Source organism: Ovis aries, chromosome 5 (genome assembly GCF_016772045.2).
Source record: "Ovis aries strain OAR_USU_Benz2616 breed Rambouillet chromosome 5, ARS-UI_Ramb_v3.0, whole genome shotgun sequence".
NCBI classification, from domain to species: Eukaryota; Metazoa; Chordata; class Mammalia; order Artiodactyla; family Bovidae; genus Ovis; species Ovis aries.
The window spans coordinates 39,100,862-39,123,384 of record NC_056058.1 but is presented as its reverse complement, the minus strand read 5'-3'; the positions used below and the strand labels follow the sequence as shown (position 1 = coordinate 39,123,384).

The following is a 22,523-nucleotide window of genomic DNA, read 5'->3' as shown; positions in this document are numbered from 1 at the left end:
TAAAATTAATCCAAAATCAATAAACTTGAAAGTTTAATGACACCTGCAAAAAACTTCACATTTACTATACAACATCACTTAATCAAAGGACTGACATCCCATTACATTTGCCATGTTCTACTGATTTGAAGGAAGTGTTAGTTCCCACCTGCACTATGGGGGAAAGGAACACGTGAAGGTGAGGGCATTGAGAAGGAACATCACAGGCAATCATGTAGAATCTGCCACAACCACCACATTGTCAAGATTTTCTTTGATGTTCAGATAATTATTTTCCATCTCTTAATTCTGTTTTGAAAGAGCCATCCTGCTTGATAGATGTCAACTTTCCACAGATGGAGAAAGTAAAGTTTAGAAACAATTGGCTTTGGCTCTCTTTAAGGTTATAAAATACAATAAAGAAGACTCATAAATGAATCTCTGTTATGGCTTTTTTCCAGTACGTATGCATTCCCTAAACATTCTGCTGCTTCCAAGAAGAAATGAAACATTCTTTACTCTATAGCTATCCTCTTAACTAAGTAGATTTTAAGAAAAGAGTTTACTAATTAAATGGATATCATTTTATTCACTCATTATTTTTGATTGGCAGTTTCTAGTTACTTTAATTCCCAGGTCAATTATTTAGAATACAATTGAAATTAATCAACTGTTAATAGGGACCTAATTTGCCCAGGTGCATCCCAAGGAATTTTTCAATTAGACTAGAGGATAATCCTGATTCTGAGAGTGAATGCACAATCGTCCCTGTGTCTTGCTTGTCATAGCAGTGATCACATCGTCTGTGATAACAGTATAATAGACAGAAACAAGTAGTATATGAAGAGCTTGACAGTGTAGACATAATGATAAGTGCTTTTTCCTATCCTCAACACTTTCTTGAAATTAAAGTTTATAGGTTACTTCCAGGTAGACAGGAGGTGAAAGGTTATTTGTGGCTTTTGTGGTTGTCATTGTTCTGCTACAGTAAATGTTGCAGTGGATGAGAACAAAGAACAAACAAGCATTCACCAAGGGGTCGGAGTAGATTCTAACAGGTAAAGTTACTATTTACTATCAGCTATGAGTGCTGCACCAATTTCTTGTGATTTTTGATAAAATAATATAAGTCAAGCACTTAACAAAATATTGGGACAAGTAAGTTATCTCCTAGATAACTTCTGTTATTACTTGTAACTAAGTGCTCCTTTGCTCCCTCTATCTGTAACTGCAGAACAGTAATTGTTCCTCATTTAAGAGAAGACTGCTTTCCCCATGTGTGCTCTCATCTGCTTTGTCTCCTGTCTTCTTTGAGAACTGTCTTTCTTCCTTCTTCATCCTGAGTAATTTCTTGTCCCTTACATCCATTGCATCCCAGGTAACTAACTGGTAAAGAACCTGCCTGCCAATGCAGGAGTTGCAGGTTCAATCCCTGATTTGAGATGATCCCCTGGAGGAGGAAAAGCAACCCATTTCAGTATTCTTGCCTGGAAAATTCCATGGACAGATGAGCCTGCCAGGCTACAGTCCATGGAGTCACAAAGAGTTGACAAGACTGAGCACACACACACTTCTTCATCTTGAATGATTTCTTTTTTGTCACATCCATTGCATCAGTAATTACATACTCTAGTGTCAGTTACACAACATTCCCTTATTGATGTATTACTTCATTCATCTATTCAAAAATATTTCATGAAGAATGGCTGCCAGGCTCTGGAGATGACGAAACAACAAGATCCGATATTTGTAGAGTTTGCATGCACCAATTTTCTCTCTGATGAGGAAGAATTTTGTTTTTATTAGGGATAATAACTTCTAGCAGTTTCTTGTGATTTAATTTTTAAATTTTTTATTTGACTTTAAATGCAAATTAGGTCAAATGTATCAAAACTTTTTTAAAAATCCACACTTGCTGTTGACTTGATATTTTTCCTCTTCTAATTATGCTTTCAGAGGACTTATCTTTAACACTCTCAACTAACTGTTTTCAAGAAAAATGTCTATTGAGAGCAGAGGTCATTGTCCCCATCTCTAACTCTGGACTATTTTTGTAGTCTTCCTTTCTTAGACAAGCACCATAAAAATGAGGATTAAGTTTTATCTTGTCCTGTATTAAATGTTCAGCTCATTAGAAATCCTAATGCTTTCCTAAAACTGCTTTCAAAGAGATTTCTAACATCCCTGGGATTGTCACATCACATGGGACATTTGCAGTTTCCTTTAATGACTCTCTGATCTCACTGATATGTGCTCCTCCCTTTTGGCAATTTTCCTCATTCACCTCAGCTAGTTCTATTCCTCCTTTTCAATCATCTCTTCTCTTTCTCTCTCTCTCTCCTTTCGCCACTCATAAAGTCCTTTGCCTCAATTGACCACTTCAACATTTATCGTTTCCTGAAATATATCTGTCTTCTTCATGGTTTTGACCATAATTATTTTCAGAAATTTCAAAATAAATACCTGATATAGGCTCTGCATAGAATTTCAGACCCTTTTTTAGGAAAGGGAGTTTCCAAAAGGGACTTAAACTCAAAATGTTCAAATTAAAATCCAGAGTTTGTAACCCGCACATAGACACTTGACTCAGATATAACACCTGTTCTTTCATCTAGCAGTTGTCACATCTTTAATTATTTTACTTTTTATATTGTAAAGAATCCGCCTGCAATGCGAGGGACCTGAGTTTGATCTCTGGGTTTGGAAGATCCCCTAGAGAAGGGAAAGGCTATCCACTCCAGTTTTCTGGCCTGAGGAATTCCATGGACCATATAGGCCATGGAACAGAGTCGGACATGACTGAACAACTTTCACTTTCACTATTTATATTGTATATCTAGGTGTCTGTGTGTTCAATTTTATTCAATTGTAAGAATCTTTGTAGTCATATCTGCTGCCATAACTCTAGTTCCTGAAAAATTAGCTGGCACATAATAGGTGCTCACCATATTTAATTGACGATGAATCAGTAGATGAATGATGTAGTTTTGGTTCCCTTTGCAATACCTACCGTGAAGATGAAAATTGTGGATAGGTCTAATAGGTGAGACTCATTGTGGAGTACTAACTCACCACATGGCTATAAAATATCTTGCCTTGCATGGCTCTTCAAAGCTCCTTTCTATCTGCTAGATAGGAAGCTGCTTGATTCATGAATATCCTTGAATAAAGTAAATACATTTCTTTTAAATTTTTCAGTTCAATTTTTACTTTAACAGAAAAAGAAACTTTATTGTGGTTAGAAAAGCAAAATAAAAGCTATTAGTTTCTCAGGTGGAAAAGTACTGTACTTTAAATTGCAGTGTCTGTAGGACTTATTAATATGAGGACTCCAACTTGTAGAACAGGAAAAAGTTTTCCTGGGTCCTCTTAGGTCTGAAAATTAAAGTGACAAGGATAAATTAACAAAAGAAAAACACATGAATTTATTTAATATAAGTTTTATGTGACATGGAACTTCAAAAGGAAATGAGACTCCCCCCCCAAAAAAAAAGACTTGGCTCTGAATATTTTTATGCTAGGTTTGATGAAGAGTGGACTGTCATGGACGAATGTGATAGTTTAAGGAGTATGAGGTAAGTGTAGTAAACTCTGGGAAACTTAGCATAGCCTGTTTGCTAGAATTCTTCTTAGTATCCCTTTGTCTTTAGAGATAAGAATGTCCCATTACTCCAGGTTTGAGGGGGGCACCTCTCACATGGGAATTTTATGACATATTTCAGGGGACATGAGTGAGGGAAAGGTCAGAGTCTTTTAGCTTATATCATTCTCTCAAACTCCTTGTGTTTAAACTATTCAGCATGCTAAAGTACCATGTTTTGGAGTAACATTTCCTGAACCCCACTAGTCCACTCAGGATTACATACAAGTGATATAGCACAGTGGCTAAACCTCTGCATTCTTACTCTCCCAGGAACTGGATATTAAAATAGAGGAGCTCTAACTTTCTCTCTTGTAATATAGATGTGACACTACCCATTTCACCATCTTGAATGAGGATTTAACAAGTAAATGCAGGTAAAACCTTAATAGTGGCAGCCACATATCAAAGACCCCAAAAGTGCTAATTGCTTTTGTGTTCAGTTGCTCAGTGTGTTCAACTCTTTGGGTCCCCATGGACTGTAGACCACCAGGCTTCTCTGTTCATGAAATTTTCCAAGCAAGAATACTGGAGTGGGTTGCCATTTTCTACTCCAGAGGATCTTCGTGACCCAGGGATCAAACCCACATCTCTTACATTGACAGGTGGATTCTCCAGCACTCTGTCACTTGGAAAACCCTAATTGTTTTTAACAGTATAGAAAAAAAAAGTTGTGTTTCTGAAGAAAACTATTATCTCTGGCACACATGTCTGGCTCTCAGATTCTAGCCCCCTTTCATTGAATTTGAGCTATTTGTACTTTTTGTAAGTTGTAGGCAATTAATAGACATGCATGTCATGCCGTGTCTAGTAGACATTTAATTGACTGCCTTCTACCCAGTGGACAGAACAGTTTTGCTGTATTCTCACTTCAAATCAACATTTCTTAACTTAGTAAAGTTTTACTGGCTTCAATTTCCATTAAGCTCTTTATAGCATCTGCCTGAACACCTCAGATCCTATGAGTAAAAGAAAAAGAAAAAAAAAAAACCCTTTAACATGAGTTCACTTATATTTATGAGTCATGATTTTACTCAAAGTTATTTTTTAAAGTATGCATGGTAATTGTGACATTAATAGGAGAGGGAGTCCCGGCTGTGGTCTAAAAAAAGAGTTGATTGGACAAGAATCAAAATAGAGATAGAAAATAAAAAATAGGTAGACAAAAAATAAAACATAAGAGCTGTTTAAAAAAGAAGCACCATTAATAGAGAATAAAAAAGGAGTACCTGAAAAAAGAGTTGCAGTCAACAGGAAATGATTGGAACAGAAACCATTCACCCACTAGAGACGCCAGTTTATCTTATTCTGTCCTATATCACATGTTGATGAAGTTTTAACCTCAATTTTTCAACACGTGGAAAAATAAATGTGAAGCAAAATGTGCTGGAAAATTAAGGAGATGACTTTTTCAAACTACTTTAATGTAAAGGGCATTCCTTAGAGAGAATCAAATGACAAAAATAAATTAGTAACAAGTTTGATGCCCTTTATTTCAGGGAAAATGATTCAAGGATTTGAGTTCAATGCCTGACAAGCAGTGGAACACTCTTCCGCAATGACATTTGGGCAAGAGTGAGCTGTATAGAATACTAGAAATGGCAGTGCAAGAAAAGTGCATGATCAGCTGAGGTTGCACATATTATTTCATTGGCTAAAAAGTTCCTTCATTTTCTTTAAGTACAAATGAAAGACATATTTTTCTTCTCATTTTCACCAATAACTTTATTGAGCAATGTATTTACCATTTTGTTCCACTACCTTCTGCCATTTTAAAGACAACGTTATAATTTCATCTTTCCAAAACTTTTTGCCTTTTTGAGTAAAGAAAAGATACTTATTCCAGGTATCATTTACATTCTTTTGAGGAATTGAATTTTTTTCCATTAAGAGAATTTTGTAAAGACTAAATGCGCATCTGAAGATGCAACGTTTGGTGGATACAGAAGATGAATCAGAATTTCTTGGCCAAGCTGTAACAGTTTTTGCCTAGTCACCAAAAAAAAAATATATATATATATATATATGGATTTACAGTATCCTGATGGAAGATTATTCATTTTCTGTTTACTGATTCTGGACACTTTTTTGTTGAGTGTTGCTTTCAGTTGATCTAACTGGCAGCAGTACTTGTCAGAATTAATTGTTTGGTTTTTCAGAAGGAGCTCATAATAGAGGACTCCTTTCCAGTTCCACCACATATATAATATCGCCTTCTTTGTATGAAGACTGGCCTGTGGTGTGGTTGGTGGTCATTTATTTTGCTTTTCCCACAGTGTCTACCATTGCACATTATTGTACAGTATCCACTTTTTATTGCCTGTCACAATTTGTTTTTAAAATGAAACAATTTCCTTACATTTCATTGGAGAATCATATGTAGAAATATGGTCAACAAGATTTTTTCACTTAACTTATATGGAACCCAAACATCAAAGTGATTAACATACATAATCAAGCTGGTACAAATAATAGTCAATGCTTGATTTAGATATATTTTTTCTATACATATAAATTTTTATTATTTTTATTTATTTATTTATTATTTTACTTTACAATATTGTATTGGTTTTGCCATACATTGACATGAATCCACCATGGGTGTACATGAGTTCCCAATCCTGAACCATCGCCCCCCCAACCTCTCTCCCCATATCATCTCTCTGGGTCATCCCAGTGCACCAGCCCCAAGCATCCTGTATCCTGTATCGAACCTAGACTGGCGATACATTTCTTACATGATAGTATACATGTTTCAACGCCATTCTCCCAAATCATCCCACCCTCTCCCTCTCCCACAGAGTCCAAAAGTCTGTTCTATACATCTGTGTATTTTGAGTATGTCGGCTATCTCCCGCATGGTACAGCGTTAAATGTTCTCAGTTAATGTCTCGGTTTGATTGCTATCAACTTCAACTTATCCAACTGATCAGGGAGCATTGTCTAGCCAGAAACCTCCAGCACAAAATTTCACAAATCACTTTTGACACATTCAGTCATAGCACCATCTTCATACACTGCACAGATCTTTTCTTTCATTTCAGTTGCATTCTTACCTTTCTTAAAATAATAAAGCATAATATGCTGAAAATGTTTTTTCTTCTGTCTTCAATATTAAAATAGCTACACAAAAATTCATCAATTTTGATGGTTTTTTTTTTTTTTAATGCATGCTAATAGTTGCCAGAGTACAATCAAACATAACAATTCAAATGAAGTTAAAGACCACAAAGCACTACTAGGGCCATTTTATGGGAGTAAAAAAATGAATCTTTGGCCAACCCAATAAATAGCAAAAATTCAGCTGAGCAAATTTGAAAGACCTAATTGGGTTTATCAAATAATTCATGAACCAGGCAACATTCCATCTAACAAGTAAAGAACAGTTCTGAGGAGCTGTGCAAAATGGAAGGCCTACATAGGCAGAAGAGGAAGAGTGGGTGACTTCAGGCTTATGTAAAGGATCTCCTGGGGATGGAAGAGGGTTACATGGTGGATTACCTCATCGGTGCTGATGAGAAAATTACAAACCTAGCTGTTGATATTATATTCCTAGAAGAAGTTGTGACTGCAATTAAATTGGTTATTATGTCTTACTTTGCTGACATGGCTCTTAGCACAAATGGCTCCATTTGGGGCCTGTTTCTCTTCTAATGCATATCTGACCTTATCTAAAAATGTCAAGGACCAACCAAGAATAAAGCCCAGAATTACCTTGGGGCATTTGGAGATTGGCTGACTGGTTATACTGCATTTCTCATCAAGCAGAACACAGAATTTCAGTTTGCTGATGTTGCACCCTAGATGTTGGGCCTAGAAATATACTTCAACATGAAGAAAATCTCCTTGTAAAGAAAATGGCTTGGGGACCTTACTTAGTAGCTAAAAAAGGGAGTAATGTCTTTGGAAGAAGAGAGAGGGGATGTATATGAGTTATTTGAGGATGAGTCATTCTTCAGAGTTTGCCATTTGGAGGGGCATAAAAAGAGTAAGGGGATTTCTTATCTGTAGTTATTTTCTGGAAGAATGGGACTCCAGTAAAATCAACTTTGTTCTGGCTTAGAGCCAGTGAGTGGAGTATCTTGTACAATTCCATAGCAACTATATTTATTGGTTCCCCCATGTCACAAAATAATCAGAGATATTATAGATAACAGATCTGAATGGAGTTGCTTATTACAAACTCCACATCATCAGACTTTTAAAATATAGTTTCAGCTCTCCTAGAAATGGAATCTTAAGCCAGCCAATTAGGATTGCATGACCAGCATTAAGTGGATTGCCATTTCCTTCTCCAGCAGATCTTCCCGACCCAGGGATCGAACCCAGGTCTCCCACAGTGTAGACAGATGGTTTAGCGTCTGAGCCACCAGGGAAGTCCATTAATTAGGTAATCTACCTTAGATACTTGTTTCTCTCCTACAAGGAAAGTAACAAATAACAGCACGAAAACAAATGTGTTTTTGCCAAGTACAAGTCTCTGCCCTCTTCTGCCTATAAGCATCTTTCATTTTACACAGTTGGTTAGTTGCTTCCTTTCTGCTAGAGGGATGATGCCTGAGCATAAATCACTGAATAAAGCCAATAAAATCTTTAAATTTTACTCAGTTGAAATCCGTCCCTTAACTGAAGAAGCATAATAAAAATCCCCTCAGTGAACACTGGACTACTTTCATTCCTTAGAGTTCTGTGAACATTCTCTGCTATCTTTAGGGTATTTTCCAAAGCTAGGAACACTGGCAATAGTCCAGTTACTATTCCTTAAGTCCCCTCTTCTCAAGAGGCTGCTCTTCAAGCTCATGTAGGATGTCCAGCAAGTTATTTCCAAAAAGAGAATGAGTTTGGAGAAGCCCTATGAGCAATTTTCTTTCTTTCTTTTTTTTTTTTTTGATTTTTAATTTTCAGTTTTTTTTTTTTAAATTTTAAAATCTTTAATTCTTACATGCGTTCCCAAACATGACCCCCCCCTCCTACGTCAGACATGGACTGGCGATTCAATTCTTACATGATAGTATACATGTTAGAATTCCAATTCTCCCAAATCATCCCACCCTCCTCTCCTCTGAGTTATACATCTGTGTCTTTTTTCCTGTCTTGCATACAGGGTCGTCATTGCCATCTTCCTAAATTCCATATATATGTGTTAGTATACTGTATTGGTGTTTTTCTGGCTTACTTCACTCTGTATAATCGGCTCCAGTTTCATCCATCTCATCAGAACTGATTCAAATGAATTCTTTTAATGGCTGAGTAATACTCCATTGTGTATATGTACCACAGCTTTCTTATCCATTCATCTGCTGATGGACTTCTAGGTTGTTTCCATGTCCTGGCTATTATAAACAGTGCTGGGGTACATGTGTCTCTTTCAATTCTGGTTTCTCGGTGTGTATGCCCAGCAGTGGGATTGCTGGGTCATAAGGTAGTTCCATTTCCAATTTTTTAAGGAATCTCCACACTGTTCTCCATAGTGGCTGTACTAGTTTGCATTCCCACCAACAGTGTAGGAGGTTCCTCTCCAGCATTTATTGCTTGCAGATTGTTGGATCGCAGCCATTCTGACTGGTGTGAAGTGGTACCTCATTGTGGTTTTGATTTGCATTTCTCTAATAATGAGTGATGTTGAGCATCTTTTCATGTGTTTGTTAGCCATCCATATGTCTTCTTTGGAGAAATGTCTATCTAGTTCTTTGGCCCATTTTTTTGATTGGGTCATTTATTTTTCTGGAATTGAGCTGCAGAAGTTGCTTGTATATTTTTGAGATTAGTTGTTTGTCAGTTGCTTCATTTGCTATTATTTTCTCCCCATTCAGAAGGCTGTCTTTTCACCTTGCTTATATTTTCCTTTGTTGTGCAGAAGCTTTTAATTTTAATTAGATCCCATTTGTTTATTTTTGCTTTTATTTCCAGAATTCTGGAGGTGGATCATAGAGGATCCTGCTGTGATTTATTTCTGAGAGTGTTTTGCCTATATTCTCCTCTAGGAGTTTTATAGTTTCTGATCTTACATTTAGATCTTTAATCCATTTTGAGTTTATTTTTGTGTACGGTGTTAGAAAGTGATCTAGTTTCATTCTTTTACAAGTGGTTGACCAGTTTTCCCAGCACCACTTGTTAAAGAGATTGTCTTACTCCATTGTATATTCTTGCCTCCTTTGTCAAAGATAAGGTGTCCATATGTGTGTGGATTTATCTCTGGGCTTTCTATTTTGTTCCATTGATCTATATGTCTGTCTTTGTGCCAGTACCATACTGTCTTGATGACTGTGGCTTTGTAGTAGAGCCTGAAGTCAGGCAAGTTGATTCCTCCCGTTTCATTCTTCTTTCTCAAGATTGCTTTGGCTATTCGAGGTTTTTGTATTTCCATACAAATCTTGAAATTATTTGTTCTAGTTCTGTGAAAATGTGGCTGGTAGCTTGACAGGGATTGCATTGAATTTGTAAATTGCTTTGGGTAGTATACTCATTTTCACTATATTGATTCTTCCGATCCATGAACATGGTATATTTCTCCATCTATTGGTGTCCTCTTTGATTTCTTTCATCAGTGTTTTATAGTTTTCTATATATAGGTCTTTAGTTTCTTTGGGTAGATATATTCCTAAGTATTTTATTCTTTTCGTTGCAATGGTAAATGGAAATTCTTAGAAAAGTACAATTTTCCAAAACTGAACCAGGAAGAAATAGAAAATCTTAACAGACCCATCACAGGCACGGAAATTGAAACGGTAATCAGAAATCTTCCAGCAAACAGAAGCCCAGGTCCAGACGGCTTCACAGCTGAATTCTACCAAAAATTTCGAGAAGAGCTAACACCTATCCTCCTCAAACTCTTCCAGAAAATTGCAGAGGAAGGTAAACTTCCAAACTCATTCTATGAGGCCACCATCACCCTAATACCAAAACCTGACAAAGATGTCACAAAAAAGAAAACTACAGGCCAATATCACTGATGAACATAGATGCAAAAATCCTCAACAAAATTCTAGCAATCAGGATCCAACAACACATTAAAAGATCATACACCATGACCAAGTGGGCTTTATCCCTGGGATGCAAGGATTCTTCAATATCCACAAATCAATCAATGTAATTCACCACATTAACAAATTGAAAATAAAAACCATATGATTATCTCAATAGATGCAGAGAAGGCCTTTGACAAAATTCAACATCCATTTATGATAAAAACTCTCCAGAAAGCAGGAATAGAAGGAACATACCTCAACAAAATAAAAGCTATCTATGACAAACCCACAGCAAACATTATCCTCAATGGTGAAAAATTGAAAGCATTTCCCCTAAAGTCAGGAACAAGACAAGGATGTCCACTTTCACCGCTACTATTCAACATAGTTCTGGAAGTTTTGGCCACAGCAATCAGAACAGAAAAAGAAATAAAAGGAATCCAAATTGGAAAGAAGAAGTAAAACTATCACTGTTTGCAGATGACATGATCCTCTACATGGAAAACCCTAAAGACTCCACCAGAAAATTACTAGAGCTAATCAATGAATATAGTAAAGTTGCAGGATATAAAATCAACACACAGAAATCCCTTGCATTCCTATACACTAATAATGAGAAAGTAGAAAAGAAATTAAGGAAACAATTCCATATGAGCAATTTTCTACGGCTGATTGTCTACAAACCCTGGTTATCTCTTAAATTTTCCCCCATCAGTTCTGCATCAAGGAAGCATTGTAGAATTTTATAACTCTAGGCAGAAACTCTAACTACCATACAAGTAGCTCTCATTCTCTTATTTCATCAACCCAACCTTGTCACTGTGCTTTGCTGTGCTGAGTTGCTCAGTCGTGTTTCACTCTTTGTGAACCCATGGATTGCAGTCAGCCAGGCTCCTCTATCCATGGGGATTCTCCAGACAAGAATACTGAAGTGGGTTGCCATGCTCTCCTCCAGGGGATCTTCCCAACCCAAGGGTCAAACCCAGGTCTTCTGCATTGCAGGCATATTCTTTAATGACTGAGCCACCCTGGGAGCCCAAATCATTACTTCTTTAAAAAAGCATTTTGGAATGTTCAAGCTGATCCCCCTGAAGCACAGACATCTCCCTTCCAGTAGTCCCTGGCTCATATACACTTTTTTAAAAATTTATTTATTTTAATTGTATTGGTTTTGCCATACATCAACATATATACTTAAATGACCCCAATGGGACTCCGTCCTTGGAGATAAGGTGAGAGAGTGAAGAGGTTAGACAAGGAGGGTGAGCCTTCTCCACAAGGCTCATTGTGGAGAAGGAGAGGCTGTGAAGTTGAGGGGACTGAGAATAGACATGATGGCAGCATTCAGTCGGCCTCTTCTCTTTACTTCTTCCCCATTTTATTTCCCCTTAATCTGTGAGTTCTATCTCAGATTTTTCCAGAGTGTGCATATCCTGCTAAAAAAAATTGGTAGGTGATTAATTTCCTATGGCATTAAAGTGTTATCTGAGGGTCAGCAGCAAGGGAGTGAGGACATCCCTTGGGAAATTTGCAGAAATGCAGAATTTCAGACTCTGATTTACTACATTAGTAAATCAGAATCTAAATGTTATAAAGATCCTGGGTAATTCATTTGCACATTAATTGGAAGAAACCCTTGATAGGGTTCAGTACATATTGCCTCAAAATATGGCATTTTGGTATATTGCATATTTGAGTTGAAGACATTTGTGAAAAGGCAGGAGCAGGAAGGACTTCTGACCTTCATCTGAAGTGGTTCATAAAACCCTCCAATGAGGTTACCCTTCTTATTTCCTATTCCTTGAGGAAAGGGACATTCTTATTTCAAAAATGGAGGAACATTGAGAGGCATCTGAATACACATGCTTTGCTAAGTTTTCCCCAATTTCTTACCAATGGCTCAGCCCTCATTGCCTATCAAATTTCTTCACCATTGTCTACTCTTCATCAAATGTGAAATAAAAAATACAGTTTTGGGGATTTTCATTTCCTCATGAAGTATCCTATGCCATGAAAACCATATATTAAATAAACTTGTGTTATTTTCTCCCATTAACCTATCTTTGTAAGTTTAATTTCAGACCCAGAAAGGGACTAAAAAAGGTTCCAGGAAAACTTTTTCCTCTCCTACATCTGGGACTGTATTATGCAAAGAAGGGAAATAAGTCATGCTGCTTGCTTTACTTATTAAATGCTTACATATTTTTACTCATTACAAATTTGTGTAGCAATAGAATCATCAGGGATTGAAAGTCACACAGAACATGGAGAAATTTTTTGGTTCAGTTCTATTTGAGTAAATGATTTAACCTCAAAGCCTCAAGTACCATATGGGCAAAATAAGGGTAATACAAGTCATATGATCTCCACAGATGCAGAGAAGTTTAGGTGACTTAAGAGCACCTGACTCATAACAGGAACTTAATAAATATCGGGTTCTTCTCACTAATAAAATAAAAACATACCTGAGAAATAGTGATGCTTTAAGATTTAAATGACACACATATTCTTGTTATAGGTTAACTTCTTGGTTTATCCAGAGTTCTTACAACAAACTTTGGGGAAAATGTCAAAGTTTGAGGACAAAGTGTAGATAATACATATGACTAAATGAAAGGCTTTGGATAGGAATTTGAAAAATGCAAGCATCCCTATGCTGAATTCCCATGTTGATGTTTGTTGACTAAGAAGTGATTGATCTGTGATCGTTCTCACTAAAACACCCATCATTGCATTAGTGCATTAAAAACAAACAACAAAGGCAAAATTCTTATTAAGAAAAGAAGTTTCCTTCTTGGCACTCTGGCACAAAGTTGGAGAAACTCATCTTTATAACTATCGATATCACTGTGTCTTTACAGATCCATATCACCTGCTTTACAGATCACCTAGAGGTTTTTGGGTGATATGTGTTTTCCAGTTCACTCATCAAAACATATTCTGTTTCAGTGGAACTAAACCAGTTGTAAAGAAGTCCAGGGAAAGGTATATAAATTGGGAAGCAAAGGTAAGACCCAGATCTGATCCAACAATTCCAGATTCCATCAATGGTGCCTGATGGAGTTCATAACCAGGCTAGAGATGCCTGTCTGGGCCTTTCACTCTTACCCCTTTCTTCTCTCTGTCATGTAGCAACAACCTCCTCAATGCCCCCTTCACCTCTTTGTTTCTGAGGGTGTAAATCAGGGGATTCAGGAGTGGGGTGACAATGTTGTAGAAGAGGGTGAGGAACTTGCCTTGATCCTGGGAGGAGCGCTTTCCAGGTTGCATGTACATGTAAATGATGCTTCCGTAGAAAAGTGAGACCACTGTGAGATGGGAGCCACAGGTGTTGAAGGCCTTTTGCCTGCCTGATGCTGACTGAATTTGTAACACAGCCCTCACGATGTAACCATAGGAGACCAGGATAAACACGAGGGGTGAGAGTACAATGCCCACTGCCAGGACAAAGACAGTGCCCTCAATGGCAGCTGTATTCACACAGGCCATTCGTATCAGGGCAGGCATTTCACACAGGAAGTGATCCACACTGTGACGCCCACAGCGGTGTAAGCGTAGGGTGACTGGGGACATAACCAAGGAGTTGGCCACACCACAGCCCCAGGCTATCAACACCAAACCTAGGCAAAGCCGGGGATTCATGATCACCATGTAGTGCAGGGGCTTGCAAACTGCAACAAACCGGTCATATGCCATGACTGCCAGGAGTAGACATTCCACACCACCCAGACCCAGAAATAGGAAGAGCTGGATGGTGCAGCCTGTGTAGCTGATGGTCTTGTCACTTCCACTCAGGTTATACAGAAGCTGAGGGATGGAGCTGGTGGTGAAACTAAGGTCCAGGAAGGAGAGATGGGTGAGGAAGAAGTACATGGGAGTGTGGAGGTGAGGGTCCAGCTGAGACACCAGGATGATGGTGGTGTTGCCCACAAGGGTCAGGAGATATGCTATCAAGATAACCACAAAGAGGATTCTCTCCAGATGGGGCCGATCAGAAAATCCCAAAAGGATGAAATTTCCCTGGCTGCTCTCATTGGTTCCATCCATCTCTACTGCACCTGAAGAGGAATATTGATACTAATAATGTGAAAAGCCAATAAAATGGAGTGTTTACCACGAGTGTTTACAAACATTCTTCTGTGTTTTTTACACTTATTTACTCATTTAACTCCAACTAGAATGGTACGAAGTTGGCACTCTTACTATCCTTGACCTACAGAAAAGGAAACTGAGACAGATGTGTGTTAAGTAAATTGTCATATTCTAGAAAGGGCAGAATGAATTTTGAATTCAGAAAATGTGGCTTAGTCTTTATCTTTCACTGATGGTAGTGCCTCTAATCCCAAAGTCAGAAAAGATAAATCCTGCCATGGCCCAACTATTGATTCTTCCTCAGACACAAGTTTTTAAGCTCCTGCTGTAACCTCAAAGGCCCAAAGACATATCCATTTTATGCAGAATATTTATCTATTCTTTATCCCAAAGACACACTTCACTCATTTGGTTATTATTCTTGAGGTAATTTTAAAGTGTCTGTATAGATAATATATAAGACAATAAAATATTACTAAAATGCACATAAAATTAATCTCTCTGTGTCTCTTTCCTGCCATCTCTGTCTCTATTTTTCTGTCCCTATGTGTGTATGTCTTTCTCTCTCTCTCAGATAGGTCTTGCATAGAAGGAATAATTTTTTTCTTCCAAAATACTATATACTGCTTGAGAAAAAATATAACATTTTGCAATGGATAAGGCAACTTTAATGCAATTATTCACATATATGTTCAGAACTTCTATCAAATTGCAATTCCAAGAACCTATCACATTCAGAACAAAGAATGTTAGAGGACAAATCACCAGTCTTACTGACAGATACAGAGAAGTAGATTGCAAACAATTTGAGTTGCAATTCCAATCTCCTCTGTTACAATCTCTTAACCAACAAGATACCATTACAAGCTATTTGAAAGATCACTTACCTTTACATAGTTTTCCCATCTAATATGGTAATACTCAAACTACTTACACATATGTTCTGTTATTTTATTAATATGAAAAAGTTAGTAAATATGAAAGTTTATATGTATGCTATATAAAACTCATGATATATAAAAAAATGAGACTAGGCAGGAAAATTCTGAAAAAAAAAGTCTAATGAGGAGAAATTATACTTTATATATATCCAAACATACACTGAAAATATAATAATTTAATATGATTGGAATTTCCTTGGTGGTCCAGTGGTTAAGAGTCCACTTTGCAATGCAGAGGACATGGGTTCCATCCCTGGCTGGGGAGCTAAGATCTCACATGCTGTGGGCAACTAAGCCCACTTTGGGCTGCTGAGAAAGATCCTGAAAGCTGCAACTAAAACTTGATGCAGCCAAATAAATAAATATTTAATAAAAACAACAACAAAAAAAGAAAAATAAAATAACAACAACAAAAAAAGAAAAATAAAATAACAACAACATAAACAACATGATCACTGAAAAGACATTTGGGGTTGGGGAGTGTGGATACTTAAATTACTCCTTTCACCAAAACTAATTACAAATCAAATATTCAAAGTGTTAAAAATACAGCCACTAAGGAAAGTCAACCATTGCTCAGTACATCTCTCTCTCTCTCTCTTTCTCATTTTTCTTTTTCCTGATCATCTTGGATTTAGGTAGATCTCACTAGATAAGTTACAATTTTTGAAAGTATGAAGCAAAATATATATTTAATTCCATATTTTTTAAAAAATCTATACTACAAAAAGACAACTAACAAAGTCTAAAGAATAATGTCAGTACTATAGAGCTTCAACATGAAAACTGAAAGCTGCCTTAATAAGAAAATATGTAACAAAGTAAATGTATAATAATAATTTGAGCATTTTACAGAAAAAATTATTTACAATAATGTGACAAAACATCAGAATTGTTCTCACTGATGATTGAGTATATAAAGTATAAATATAAATGTATTTGCTTCTTAGATATATAAGTATTTATAGGTGTGGTATATACAGAGTTGGGCAAAGTGTGGGGAAATTAGCCCATTAACTCTTGATAGGAATTTAAATTGGAATAGTATCTTTGGCAGAATCTTAGAAGAGATCATTAATTATAAATAACATATATGCTGACATTCTTCATGTTATTTTAACAAAAACAATTATACCTTATAAAATTTTAAATCACCTGTGGGTTTTTTTTTGACTCATTAATTCTGAATATTGGAATCTGTCCTGCATTTATTAACACACAACATGTAATATAATTCCTCCAAAGTCTTCATTATAGTATTGATTGAGACAGATTATACTCAGAAATAATGTATATGTTCAGTTATAGAAATGATTTAATAAATAACAGCCTTGTGAACTTGAAACAAATAACTACTAAATAAAAATAATATATATATGCGGCTTCATTTGGCATTTTTTCCAAAAATCTTACTAATTTTAAAAAAGGAAAAGGCAAAAAGTAATGTATAGTGAGTTTATATGTGATCTGGTCCCATGTTTTTGGTCATTAAATCTATATATAAATATTCATATCAAAATAGAACCAATATCTAGAAATATGTACATTGAATTATCAAAAAGACTCACTTCTAGAACATGAGATGGAGTTTAAGGAAGATTTTAATGTTTACACATCCTTTGTACATAAAATAAGAAATAGTAATCATGAGTTGTTATAAAATTTAAAAAGAATATTTATACATGTATGAGTATAGGATTATATACCTAGGAAATTTCCCTAGAAATGATTCTGTCTTTTTTTAAAATCAGTTAATGTGTCTTTTTAACTGTTATTCCTCCTTTACAGAAATCATTGCCTCATCGCCCTTAATATATACATATATATATATACATATATATATGTAATTATCAAACTGAAAAGGAAGAAAAGTAGGAAGAAAGGAAGTTAGGAAGAATAAAAGACTAAAAGAAATTTTCAGTCTACATAATGATACCAGTGTTTTGAAACAAACTGATGCACAATTGCATACTCTTAAAATTGTAAATCCTGGGATATAAGAGAAAATTGAGCATGAGGAGCTGAAGATGAGCCAAATGCAGTGACAAGGCAAGAGTCTGGTTTTCAATCTCTTGAACTGCTTTTACAACTTTGATGTAGAAGTAAGAATGGCTTCTTCACAGGAAGATTAGAGACAGCTGAAAGAGAATGTTCTTGCTAGTTTTCAATCAAGAAGCTGTGCCTTTTCTCCTGTTCAAGTGGAACACTTGCCTTAAACACTGGGGACCTGAGATAGAGTGTTCACAAGCCTTGTTTCTATCACACACCTTTCTCCATGGAAGAAACTCACCTCTCAGATGGGATCCAGAGTACCTTTACTTTCTAAGCAGCTCTGGGAAGGAACTAACATTTTCTCCCCTTATATTCAGACTTTGGAAGGAATATAATAAGTTTTCCTTTCTCTGTTTGAGGTCCTTCTTAACATACTGGTTCAGTGTTAACAGCCTCCCCTACCTTCTCACCTCTCCACCGGTGGTTTATACTTTGTAAGAACCTTTAACAGCCACTATGAATATCTTCATATTTAATGCAATCGTGCACTTGTGTTTTGCAAACAATGAATTTTATTGTATGTCATGTGGATTTGTCACCACTGTCTTGGTGAGGGGAGAGAATGGGCACTAACCCAGTTATCTTTCATTTTATATACATGGGCACAGCTTGGGAGATCAAAGAATAAACAATTCATTGTTTAACGTTGTAGTTCAAGTCTTCCCTACCTTGGAGAAACACTTCCTATTTATTGTTCAATGGTTTAAAAAAAATAAAAGAAGAAGAAAGACAGTAACAAGTGGAAGAATCACAAGCTGGAATCAAGATTGCCGGGAGAAATATCAATAACCTCAGATATGCACATGACATCACTCTTATGGCAGAAAGTGAAGAGGAACTAAAGAGACTTTTGATGAAAGTGAAAGAGGAGAGTGAAAAACTTGGCTTAAAGCTCAACATTCAGAAAATGAAGATCATGGCATCTGGTCCCATCACTTCATGGGAAATAGATGGGAAACAGTGGAAACAGTGTCACACTTTATTTTGGGGGGCTCCAAAATCACTGCAGATGGTGACTGCAGCCATGAAATGAAAAGATGCTTACTCCTTGGAAGAAAAGTTATGACCAACCTAGATAGCATATTCAAAGCAGAGACATTACTTTGCCAACAAAGGTCCGTCTAGTCAAGGCTATGGTTTTTCCAGTGGTCATGTGTGGATGTGAGAGTTGGACTGTAAAGAAAACTGAACGCCGAAGAATTGATGCTTTTGAAGTGCTGTGTTGGAGAAGACTCTTGAGAGTCCCTTGGACTGCAAGGAGATCCAACCGGTCCATTCTAAAGGAGATAAGCCCTGGGATTACTTTGAAGGGAATGATGCTAAAGCTGAAACTCCAGTACTTTGCCCACCTCATTGGAAGAGTTGACTCATTGGAAAAGACTCTGATGCTTGGAGGGATCGGGGGCAGGAGGAGAAGGGGATGACAGAGGATGAGATGGCTGGATGGCATCTCTGACTCGATGGGCGTGAGTCTGAGTGAACTCTGGGAGCTGGTGATGGACAGGGAGGCCTGGTGTGCTGCAATTCATGGGGTCGCAAAGAGTCGGACATGACTGAGCGACTGAACTGAACTGAACTGAACTGAACTGAACAAGTGCTAAAGAGATCAAAGCTCTCCCTACCGACGTGGGTGATGACTCATAGAAAGGTCAGTAAATTAATCCAATTATTGACAACTCACAGTTTTTCAGATATAATTTTGCATGAAGTTGGAGATACCAGAACAGATCACCCGCTTAAAGCCTGCTGATTTTTAAAACATGTTTTATTTTTTTTTATTTTTTTAACAGCCTCATCAGTAACTTTTATTTATTTTTTTATTTTTATTTTTTTTTATTTTTTAAATTTTAAAATCTTTAATTCTTACATGAGTTCCCAAACATGAACCCCCCTCCCACCTCCCTCCCCATAACATCTCTCTAAATTGAGCATTTAGGAGAGTGTGCACTGACACTGTACCTAGAGGTAAAATCTATTTTCCTTGTAGGTGCTGCTCAGCACGTGAACACTGTGGTCCCCGAATGTACCCTTCTACCTCAGAAATGCACAGACATAAACAACAAAGCAAAAAAAAAAAAAAAGTTTTTTTCAGCTCCTAGAGAGCAGGAAGTTATACAATTACAAATTTTAATTTATTTCCAAAGCATGTCTAACCTTGCAGACTCAATAATCTCAAACTCACACAAAGGGTAGATATACTGGCATATGAAAGAAAATGGGATTGACGATTTCAGAGTAGACAGCAGGCCTAGATCTTCTCAGTCAAGAGCTGGCATTTCACCATCTCCTCCCGTGAAGCTATAATATCTTTTTCAATGCTATTATTTTTTAATGAAACACACATCTTAGATCTTACTTTCTAATGTTTGCCTGACAGATAACAAACTCCAGCCCTAATAAAAAAAAAATGAACTTTTATGCTGCATTTATTCATATTTTGTCCCTCAATACTTTTATATATTATACTTCAAAAATTATTTTGCATTGGTAAATTTATTTCTTTCTTATTACTAAAAAATAAGAGCTTCATATATTTATTTGTCTGTAGATTTGTGTCTTGGCATGGGGTCGCAAAGAGTTGGGCATGACTGAGCAACTGAACAACAAATGTCAGTCAAAATCCATACATTTTCCAAGAGCAAGGAGGATGTTTCTCATTTTTTATTTTTCTATTTCTTTGATACATTTTATGTTTTTTTTTAAATTTATTTAACAAGCCAACAAAGGGGGGCAGACTGATGAGCAGAACTCCTTTGTTAGATGTTCTGAGACCTAGTTTCCAACATGCTAGATAAGAGGATCCCCACACCAACAAACCTTGGACACCAGCAGAGTGTCTGAGAATTCAACTCGATTCTGATACAACCCAGAGAAAGTATCAGATTTTACAGGGTAAATGTTCAGTCTTACAAGACTTCTCCCACTGCCTAACCATTTCAGAAGCCAGTTGCAAGCCCAAACTATTACCTGTGCTTCTGACCAACTGGCTACAGATTGAAGGTTCCATCAATCCCCTCCTTGGACTTCAGACACCAGCCACAAGTCCAGGTTGTTACCTGTGCTTCTGAGCAAATGGCTCTAGATCAGAGATTCCCATGACACCCTCCTCAGGTTAGATGAATTTGTTAGAATGACTCATAGAACACAGAAAAACATTTTACTTACTAGATCATTAGTATATTTTGAAAAGGATATAACTCAGAAACAGCCAGGTGAAAGAGATGTAGAGGGCAAGGCATGTTGGAAGGGCATTCTCCCTGCATCTCTACACGTTCACCGACCAGAAAGTTCTCCCAATCCTGTCTTTTTGGGCTTTCATGGAGGTTTCATGAAATATCATTGATTGATTACAACATTGGCCACTGGATATTGATTCAACCTCTATCCCTTCTCCTCTCCCCAGAGGTCAAGAGGTGGGGCTGAAAATTCCAACCATAACTGTCCCCATCCTTAAAGTACTTTCCAGAGGCACCTCACTAACATAACAAAAGACATATTTATCATTCTCAACACTTAGGAAATTCCAAGGCTTAGGGAGCTGTAAGTCAGGAATGCATGTTTGGTCATCAGAATGACCAAACATAAAAAAACTTACAAATTATAATATCAGAGCTCCTAAATCCAGAAATCTACTCACCATTTTTACTCATAGGCTACCAGGTACCATTAAAAGTCGAAGTCAGAATGTGTGGATCTTATTACAGGAGGATTGTGGGTTGTCTTATTCCCTCCTGTGTGCACACAGGTGCTCCAGCCAAGTGCAATTCCACATGTGGGAGGAAATAAAGGCACTTCTGTTGGGTTGGCCCATTCCTCTGTAAGTGAAGTGGACCATGATATTTGTGCAGAGGAGTTTATGGAAATGACAATAAGATGCAGTTCTCCTGAGAAAGACTGGAGAGGGACCAGTGGTCTGGGTTTCTCAACAGCCCCAACCTCTAGGGAAATTTCTGAACCCATAGGGGTCATTAGTACATACACTGAGGTGTGATGTAGGTATACATCACATCAAACTCTATAATCTCCCATAGGGTCCAGACAGAAAATGAGGACTATGAATATTTGTTCCTTGATATGAAAAGGACTTATTACTTCATGTAAGTAAAATTGGAGACTCAATTTTTATTCCATAAATATAAATATTAATGGAATATTTGCTTCCTTTCTCTGTTCCTGAGAATTATTATGTATCTAAAAATTAGCCAAGGTATAATCAGTCCCATCCTACTTGGAAAGAATAATTTTTTCCCCTTAGTTCCATTGATAATATTGCAAAAGTATTTTGTCGTGTTTTTTTTCTAAGAATTTTTTTCATGAAAAAGAAAGGACTCATTGACCTAGACAGCTGAAAAACTGGATAGGTGGAATGGTTAATTTAGAACTTTATTATTAATTTAAGGAACCAGTAGGGCAACTAATTTTATTTATTTACTTAGGATTTGAAAGGAAGATGTCAGTATAGTGGATTTATACTTTAGTTTCAAGAAGTAACTAGGGTAAAATTGAGCAAGTATCAGGAACTCTTGATTTATTAGACTGTGTATATATGACTGTGCTTTTAATGTTCTTATTTAAGTGATGTGACACACCAAGGCTAAATTTTTTTCAAAATATAAATAATAAAAAGTCAGTAAATGAACAGCAATTGAGTCCCTGAAAACAGTCAGACAGTATCAGAGAAAACCAGGCTAGTTTGAATCAATTGGTTAGGGGATTTAGCAAAATAATAATCTGGGACCTTTTGAGAAGACATAGCTAGAGAGCCACAGAGTAGAGAGTGAAATATTCAATATAGGAAAATGTGTGGAACTTATAGGTTTGTAGAATATGTATTTTATATAGATAAAGATC

General features: G+C 36.7%; 1 protein-coding gene across 1 annotated transcript; it reads right to left on the bottom strand.

Annotated features, from left to right (window-relative positions):
- Nucleotides 1-6,770: 6,770 nt before the first annotated feature.
- On the bottom strand, nucleotides 6,771-14,639 carry LOC101117332 (olfactory receptor 2W3). Its single transcript, XM_060416398.1, has 2 exons — nucleotides 11,254-14,639; nucleotides 6,771-8,489 (listed from the first exon to the last, which is right to left on the bottom strand). The coding sequence occupies exon 1, from the start codon at nucleotides 14,632-14,634 to the stop codon at nucleotides 13,663-13,665; it is 972 nt and encodes a 323-aa protein (XP_060272381.1). The 5' UTR covers nucleotides 14,635-14,639; the 3' UTR covers nucleotides 6,771-8,489; nucleotides 11,254-13,662.
- Nucleotides 14,640-22,523: the final 7,884 nt, after the last annotated feature.

Excerpts from the sequence above, each read along its gene's own strand:
- LOC101117332 (XM_060416398.1), bottom strand. The coding sequence starts at position 14,634 with ATGGATGGAACCAATGAGAGCAGCCAGGGAAATTTCATCCTTTTGGGA.